Below are 9,077 nucleotides of genomic sequence, written 5' to 3'. Positions count from 1 at the left end.
CTCTTCTTCATCTCCTCCCTTTCCTCTTTCCCGTCCTTTTCATACAATAACTGATATTTTTCTACATTCACTCCTCTTCTTCTTCAACCCCTTTCACCTCCTCTTCCATCACCTCCTCCTCCTCCTCTTATTCTTCCTCCTCCAACTCCACCAGATGCATCGTCTTGCAGGAGCTGTCCTCTGTAGGCAGGATAATTACAGGAATTAATTACGCATTACTTAGGCTGGACTAAGTTATGCGGAGCGGGACCTTTGGCAAGCCCGGGCCGCCGAGAAGGCCTGGACAGGCAGCGGGGCAAGACAGACCAGTCCCTCAGCTCGCCATTAAGCTTATCACCTTGGCATCTCGACTTGAAGAAAGGGCTTTACAGGAGGGCTGCGAGATGAGCCACTCCTCGCCGCATCCCCACCCACCACTTGCCGCCTTTGAACCCGCTGCTTGCTATGCCGTCGTGTACATGGTGTGTTTAAGGATTGAATAAGAAGAGGGCCATTCCAGGCTCTGCTGCACCAATTTGCTCCCACGTAAAAACACCATAAAAAATAATGTTTTTTTTCTCTCTTTCTCCTTCTTTCTACTCTCTTTCTCTCTCATCTCTTTTTTCTCTCTCCCTTTCGTTTTTGTCTACGTACTATACGTATGCTCTTGTCGATCACTGTTCATGCAAGATGAGTGATGCATACTTGTTTACTTTATAAAGACCTCGTGTGTGTGTGTGTGTGTGTGTGTGTGTGTGTGTGTGTGTGTGTGTGTGTGTGTGTGTGTGTGTGTGTGTGTGTGTGTGTGTGTGTGTGTGTGTGTGTGTGTGTGTGTGTGTGTGTGTGTTGCGGTTTGTCTGAACGTTATGATGACGGCGACCTTTAGTTCTTGTGAAGATGCCGTGTGTCGTGTGCTCTCTCTCTCTCTCTCTCTCTCTCTCTCTCTCTCTCTCTCTCTCTCTCTCTCTCTCTCTCTCTCTCTCTCTCTCTCTCTCTCTCATTTAATCTTCACCGTCTGTCCATCTCGACGCACCCTTCATCCCCTCCTCCTTCGCATTCCTCCTGTGCTCCTCCCTCACTTCCTTCGGTTCACCGCATGAGGCCGGCGGGAAGGAGGCGTCTTGGAAGCAACAATAAGCAGTGGCTATTTGTATTCGTTGGTCTGGCCAAGGTAACAAGAGTACTGCCATGAGGGATGAGACAGCCTCTGGGTAAAGGCGAGCAATCACACACACACACACACACACACACACACACACACACACACACACACACACACACCGCGAGTTTTCTTTGATTACCAGCGTTTCCTTAAGGAGTAAAACAACCAAGTGGATGGCAAGACGTCAATGGATAACGTAACACTTTTCTCGTGCCAAGAGAATCAAGATTTCCTCCAGCCAACATAGAGTCACAGTTCACTGGCCTCACCTACTACGCACGCAGCTCCCCTGCTCTTGTTTACCTGTATAAGCAAGGCTTTCACGAGGTTTCTGAATCACCTATAACCGGCAAGGGTCCGATCCAAGCCTTTTCGAAACGGGATCAGATAGCGGGCGCTCCCAGCGGCTACGGTGCGGCTAGGGATGATAACTGCGGCGATACAGGACGAGAGAGCCTGTGAAAGCGCGCCTCAAAGAACTCATCCCGAGGGGCTTCCCAGCGAAGAGAGGCGCCTGGCCCTCGGGAGAGACTGTGTGGTGTGTGTGTGTGTGTGTGTGTGTGTGTGTGTGTGTGTGTGTGTGGAACACTAAGGAGTGTGTAGATGCGATGCAGACTGTGCCTGGAGGACATTCGGCCTGGGCGTGACGGGCGTGAGGGCGGTGCTGGGCGGGCCGGGAAGCAGGTGGGCGGTATGGGCGCCTCAGCAGTGTCACGTTATCTGGCAAGTGACACTGAAAGTCACGCCGCCCACTGCATGAGTGGAGTGGGGCGTGCGTCTGGAGGCAGCGCGAGGAGTCGGCAGCAGCGTCAGTCCTGCTGGTAGTCGGGGGCGGGGTGGCACTCGTGTTCGGTGCCGCTGGTCCGCCAGCGCGGTGCCATATCTGGTTCTGGTTGCCATGACTACGGGATGGTGGGCCGCCAGGCGACACTTGATTCCCGCCCCGGGCGGTCACGTGGGATGACGTCAGGCATCAAGAGCCAATGGTGGGCGGCGATGGGGGGCGGAGGGCGCGGGGGGCGGGTCCCCAGGCCCAGGCGGACTGCTCATTGGTCCGCGCCGCTCCCACCAGCCACACTCAATTATCCCAGCTGAATCGCCCAACACCGACTGGAAACCGTGATTTAGCGGGAAAGATATTCAAATAAGGACGACACAGTTGGTCAAGCTTGACTAGTGCTAACACCGGGCGGCGCGCGGTGCTGAGGCAGGGCAGCCAGCGTGACGGCCAGTGTCCGCGTGTGTACCTCGTTACCCGCCTCCCGCCCCTCTACCCGTGCAGTGTCGTGCCCACGCCGCCCTCAGTACCGTGGATAATACCCGCCGCCGGGGACGTTACCAGTGACGCGGGAAGCAGTGCCAGTGCCCCCGCCCCCAGTGCCTAGCTGACCCGAACCATCGCTGTCGGGGTGGAGTCGCCAGAATCGCCGTGGTCACCCCCCGCCGCGCCTCCGTCAGCGGCCTTCGTGCCTCTGCCCGCCCTGGGGGATCGTCTCTGCGCCGCCAAGCTGGATCACTCTAACTTCGGCCTCTTCGGGCTCCGGCCCGCCTCGGCCGCCATGGACCTCACCACCGCCTACCGCTACAACCAGAACATGATGGAGTATTATACTTGTAAGAGTAAGTCTTTTTATTGGGTGGGTGGGCGGGCGGGCGGGCGGGAGTCAGTAATACAGGGCCTCACCGGGAGTGCGAGCGGGTGGGCGGCGGCCGTCAAAACTTGCGGCCTGACTCTTGACAAATATCATGCTTTATAGTGAGCTTTAAAAGCTCGCATAAAAATCTCAGCAGGCATGACTCGTATACATGCCACGCGTCGCGGCGGGAGGATATATATATTGTGGCATATTAGAGGCGGAGGCCCCGCCAGCCGCTGGCCCGCCGCCCGCACTGCCCAGGTGTTTACAACTCCTCAGGTAACCAAAGCGCTACATAACGAGAGCAGTGATTATATCATACACAATACTCATATTGTCTACAGATTAGCTTCTCGCTTTTTTTATCGAGTGATTAAATATTTACGTACACATTTGCTGACAGTGGGAAGGGGCGGAAAGAAAAGAGATGCCCCGGCGGCAGGCGGCCTCCAGCATCCGCCGCCGCCACAGCTCGCAAAGCTCCTCGTCAAACCTGACGCTTTTGCAGTGTGAAATATAATATAACTATGAAAGCAGCTGATGGATATACATGGCAAAAAATACAGATGCATACTGTCACACAAAGAAATTTTAAAAATATACACACATGCGTAAAAAAAATATTAGAAAGCAAAATAGTGTAGGTGTTCGCCAGGCAAGCCACGCTCATGCATATTTGTACGCTACATTTTTCGTGTATCTATTATTTTTTTATATTTTATTTTATTTTAGAGTGTAAGGGGCGCGGGCCGCGAGGGGCAGCCGTCTGTCCGGCACACACGGCAGAGTGTTCGTTTTGAGTGCGTTTTTATATAACACTTGTCACTTAGCACGCCTGAAAGTGTGTGTGTGTGTGTGTGTGTGTGTGTGTGTGTGTGTGTGTGTGTGTGCGCGCGCGTTTAAAAAAGTGAAAGACAAGGGGATAAGTATAAACATACAGTGGATCTCTCAGAGCATTGCCGCCTCTTTTGTTAATCGCCGCGGGGAGTGTCATCGGAACTTGTGGCTGGCGGTGAAGAAAAATGTGCTTACAAAATAAGGAAAGATCCACTAAAATCATGAATAAAATAATAACCACTAAATTTTGTGAAATTCAGATGGCATTGCATATTCACGGGAAAAAAAAAAACTCTGGGGTTCAAACACACTAATAATAAAAATTCAAAATGCAAACAAACAAACAAAAAAAGGAGCACACATAACATTTGAGGCACGCACACACGAATATTCTAAACGCATAATTAATCTCTTCCCTTTTTCTAAAGCAAACTAAATAAAAAGATGCATCCCTTCCTTCACTTTAGGATCAGACTACTATTGTTGTTTTGTTGTTCTACCTCTCTATCTTTCTCTCTTCAACACACGAACGTGGCACCCAAAATAGAAACAGTTATGGAAGGGAATATGCACCACTAAGTCAGTCTCCAGCTGTGAGAGGGGCCCAAAACTGCTCCCCCACCCAAGGAGCGTGGTGAACCCTCCTAAAGTGCCTGCGCTCGTCATTGCGCCTCAATACACGTCTCTCTTTGTTATTCACGTCATGGGTGCCAGATGCTGTGATCGTGGTCGGCTATGATGTCAAGAGTGAGCATAGTCCGTGCAGGCGGCGGCATTGTATTCTTGTGATAGTAGTGGTCGTGGTGGTGGATGATTGTAGTGAGGGTTGTGGTTAGCAGTGGTTGTATTTGTAGGAGTTATGGTTGTAGATAAACATATCTTCGTATCTGGTTGCTAATAAGGTTTATTTGCTGTCTCTCTATATACCTGGCTTTATCAATTAACAAAAGTAAAATGCCTTTATACAGGACAGCCATTTGAAATTCTACTCTCACTGTGGCTATGAGGAAAATGATAATGACTTTGAGGGGGTGGTGGTGGTGGTGGTGGTGGTGGTGTTGGTGGTGGTGATGATGATGATAGTGTCTCAATGGTTAGGATAATAGTAATGATGATAATGATGATGGTGGTGGTGGTGGTAGGAATGGTGGTGTTGGTGGCAGTGATGTTAAGATAATAATTATGATAGCAAAAGTATTAACAACAGCCTTTTTCAATTAATATAATAATAATGAAGATGATGATGGTAATAATGATGGTGGCAGTGGTGATGATAACCTCTCATCATAGTTATAACACTAGTAACACCCGTAATGATGATGATAATGATGGCACTGGTAGTAAAGATAATATAATGATGGCGTTAATGGTGGCAGTGATGATGGCACTAATGATACTGATAATGATGGAGATGAATAGGTGGAGCAATAAACCAGGATATGCTTGTTGAGTGTGTCATCAGTGGCCGCACCGAAAGGACACACACACCTTCTCGTCCCGCTTGTTAATGGAGAACTAATTGTTTGCCGCGGGACGAGGAGAAGAAGAGGAGCCGCGTCGAGAGAGAGAGAGAGAGAGAGAGAGAGAGAGAGAGAGATTCCTGACTACTGTTCTTCCTTCCTTTAAGTCTATAGACACAAACTATTAACCAATTCACATTCAGTCTTCAGATCTCTCTCTCTCTCTCTCTCTCTCTCTCTCTCTCTCTCTCTCTCTCTCTCTCTCTCTCTCTCTCTCTCTCTGTGTGTGTGTGTGTGTGTGTGTGTGTGTGTGTGTGTGTGTGTGTGTGTGTGTGTGTGTGTGTGTGTGTGTGTGTGTCCTTCTCCCACCCTATTTTTACCTTGTTACCCAGTGAGTGTTTTTGTGGGCGGGTGTGATGCTGGAGCTGCTCTGTTCTTCGATACGCCGGCAATAACTCGAGTTAATTGTTTTACCCAAGACAAGGATGCCCGTCCACCACATATTTACGACGGTTGGATGCAGCGTTGTAATAAATTTAACCTTGCATCCCCCCTACTCCCTTTCCTCCTTTTCCTCCCCCTTCCCCCCCTCCCTACCTCCCTCTTCCCCATTCACCTCCTAACCTCTCTCTCTCTCTCTCTCCCATCCCTCCTTTCCTCCCACCATCCTTTCCACTCCCCTTCCTTCTTCTCTCCATCACTTGTTCACTGTCCCTTCTCCTTCCCTCCCTTGCTTCGTCCATCCTTCCCCTTCCCTCTAGTGAGTAATTTATATTCTGCACCACCACACACCAGACTCTTGTAAAAATTCAATGGTAATCGTATCTACAATTTTTCCAGCTTTGTTTTACACTTGGGCTGAAGCAAAATTCCCAAGAGAGAGGAACCAGTCGCTTACGAAGTCTCACTGGAATCTGCTTATCCTTTTGCCAAGGCAGAGAGAACAACACCGTCTCTCCCTCCCTTCCCATTCTCTCTCCACCTCTGTCTCTCTCCCATGCTCCTTTCCAGCTCCCCCTGAACCAGTCCTCCAGGCTCTTCCCGCCCCAGGAGTGTGTGGGGCCCGAGCAGGGTGGCCAGCAGGTAGATGGACTAATTGGTATTAACGTTAATTGGTCCTTCCACCGATAAAGTTGTTACCTCATTACGACATTCTTCAGTCGAGTGCTGGCTTGCGTCCGGCACACTAGCTGGTGACTGCCGCCCCGCCCGGCCCGTCTGCCCGTCTGTCCGCTTGCCCGCCAGCCTACCTGCCCGCCTGCCTGCCTGCCTGCCTGCCTGCCACTCCGCCCTGCCGCTCCCCGTCACATGTTCAGGCCCGGCCCCTGTAACCCGAATCTCGCGTCCCTATTTCACGTGACTCGCGGGACATCACTGAAATCATCCCGTCCAAGTCTCAGAGCTGCGTGATTATTATTATTATCAGACGCAAGACCGTGTATACAAAGGTGCCGGCATATATTCTGTTAACAGTGTACTATTATCACGATTGTTACTCGCCTAAATATCAACTGCATATATTTATTACGCCCGAGCGCCATAATTTTCGGAGATGCATGGTTGTTGAACGTGAATGAGGCAGATTTTTTTTCTTTTTTTCTTTTTTTTTTCTGCAATACGCGTGAAGGTGACTCCCATCCCGCGCCAGACCGTGGCGGAGAACAATAGGTCTGTGTCAGCTTGAATTTACGTTTCCATAACCATCTATTCTTGTATACGTTCAGCAGGCCGTGTAGGCTTAGCGTCCTCCCGAACACCTGCAAAACTATATATAAAAAACTCCAAGACTACCCGCTCCCTCCATAAGACTCGAGAGAAAGTTTTCGTTACATTTTCCAATTTACGCGACGGGCATTGGTGTGGGGCAGGCGGCGGCCGCGCCAGAGTGAGGCGGGAGAGTGGTGCTGGCTGCGGATCCTGACGGAGGAAAAGCCACGAAAACCGCAGTCATAAAAATAGTGAAAATATATTGGTGTTAATCCTCCATATTTCCAGAAGTGGAAAGAAAATATCAGTTCCCCCTCCACGTCCTCCCCGGCGAGGCAACATAGACAAAGGATTAATTACGCTGTGGATATAAATCTGGATAATCCCCCAAGGTAGGGCGGCCAAACCAGGTGCCACACCGCCCCAGTTCCATGAGTGGCCAGTGTGAGGGACGCTCCCCGGCGGCCTGTCTCCCCACTTGACCGTCGATCCCTCGGTTTGTGTCTGCAAATCCAGTCGGCCTGTGATTGATCTGTTGGTGGGATTATAGTGGACCAAGTTAATCCGGCAGTAAATCCTTCCTGACAGATTTTGGATTTAGCCCAAAGCCGGACACCAAGTGGTCGTAGTGACCTCTTAATTGGCGTATTATTGGAGGCTGCAGATGTACATTATTGGTTGGACGCTGCGCAGCCACCTCCCACCACACTCGCCGTCGCCAGCTTCCGGAAGTTTAGCGTGGCAATGATTCTCTCGCACATCCCATTAATGATGAAAAATTTACATGGGAGGAAAAGAAACATTTTAAGCCAACCAAATTAATCTATATCGGTTACGCGGCTGACTTGGCTAACTGAGAGATATAAAAACAGTTCTTCTGGGTGTGAATCATCTGTGTTCCATTCACTCACGGAAATCTCATACCACATACAACATTATATCAATATCTATCTACCATCATTAAAAAGTCCATGGCCTCCCACTAGTGTCCTGAATTCTGAAGCTTACCAACTCCGTCAGAACCTTCCTTCACAAGTGACTGAAGTGTAACCCTCCCTCATGGACGTGACACCGGCATATCTCACTAGTTACCAGTACCTGTTGGGCCTTCACACTCGCCTCCTCAGTCTAGGTAAACAGTTATACACCCTCACTCTATATTTATTTCCCAGGTTGTTAATATTATCATGCAAGCAACAGATGAATAAACTTTGTAACTTTTTCTCACGCGACTACACTGCTCTGCGCGCGCGCGCGCGCTCGTGTGTGTGTGTGTGTGTGTGTGTGTGTGTGTGTGTGTGTGTGTGTGTGTGTGTGTGTGTGTGTGTGAGTGTGTGTGTGTGTTTAAATGCATACATCCTACACACTTTCCGCGCTGTCTATTCACTACAAACCAGCTCCCCCTGTCACGCGCACACCATCTTCTCTGCTGTCTATACGCATCTCACTATGCCTATTCACGAACTGACAGCGTCTCTCAGCTCTCCCCGACGAGCCATTCAACGCTTGAGCTAAATAATCATCCTGTTGCTTAAAGGTGAAGCTGACAGGTTGGAAGAAACGTGCTGACAGGAACCTTCCGATTTCTTCCGGTGTAATTAGCAAGTTATACATAAAAAAAAAAAAGAATATTTGAAACAGTAGTTGTAATAATAATGATAGATAATAATAATCAGAATTTTACTTTATTTTGGTAGGATTAAGAATGGTTTCGCAATTTCCTTTTAAAATAATAAGGGACGTAGACAGAGCACTACACACACACACACACACACACACACACACACACACACACACACACACACACACACACACACACACACACACACACACACACACGATGAGGAAGAGGAACTTCAATTAAAGGCTCAAAACAGTAATCCCGTATACCCACCACCGTCTCCCTCCCTCTCCCTCTCTCTCTCTTCCCTTCAGGAGCGTGTGGTGCGAGAGAGGTGTCGACCATTTCTCTTATTAGCGCGAGTGTGCCTGAGGAAGCTGTGCCGTGTTAATACAGATGGATTCACCACCTAACAGCAAGCCCTCATGCACACCACGGGTCACGCTCACAGCCCCGCCTCTCACGCTATTCATGCTCCTCTCACGCTCCTCACCGCCGTCTCCCTTGCGTGCCCTCCGCGTATTCTCCCTCAGTTGTTATACGCACACGCTCTCTCTCTCTCTCTCTCTCTCTCTCTCTCTCTCTCTCTCTCTCTCTCTCTCTCTCTCTCTCTCTCTCTCTCTCTCTCTCTCTCTTCCTATTATGTTGCCGACATATTACGCGGATGAACACAC

At 49.6% G+C, this 9,077-nt stretch overlaps 1 protein-coding gene across 16 annotated transcripts in view; it reads left to right on the top strand.

Annotated features, from left to right (window-relative positions):
* The window catches only part of LOC123504023 (paired box protein Pax-5-like), a 169,158-nt gene that overhangs the window by 89,492 nt on the left and 70,589 nt on the right, over positions 1–9,077 (top strand). The window contains exon 1 of one of the 16 annotated variants that reach the window (XM_045254247.1): positions 2,181–2,755. The exons of 13 other annotated variants lie outside the window; for them this stretch is intronic. In XM_045254247.1, the coding sequence (XP_045110182.1) occupies positions 2,701–2,755 (55 nt within the window). In that variant the 5' untranslated portion in view covers positions 2,181–2,700. Of the gene's footprint in view, positions 1–2,180; positions 2,762–6,234; positions 7,915–9,077 lie in introns of those variants that run through there. 2 more of the 16 variants (XM_045254245.1, XM_045254244.1) reach the window with 2 other exon arrangements.

The sequence above is a fragment of the Portunus trituberculatus genome, chromosome 15, assembly GCF_017591435.1.
Source record: "Portunus trituberculatus isolate SZX2019 chromosome 15, ASM1759143v1, whole genome shotgun sequence".
In the NCBI taxonomy this organism is placed as follows: domain Eukaryota; kingdom Metazoa; phylum Arthropoda; class Malacostraca; order Decapoda; family Portunidae; genus Portunus; species Portunus trituberculatus.
This window is presented reverse-complemented; position numbering and strand designations above follow the sequence as displayed.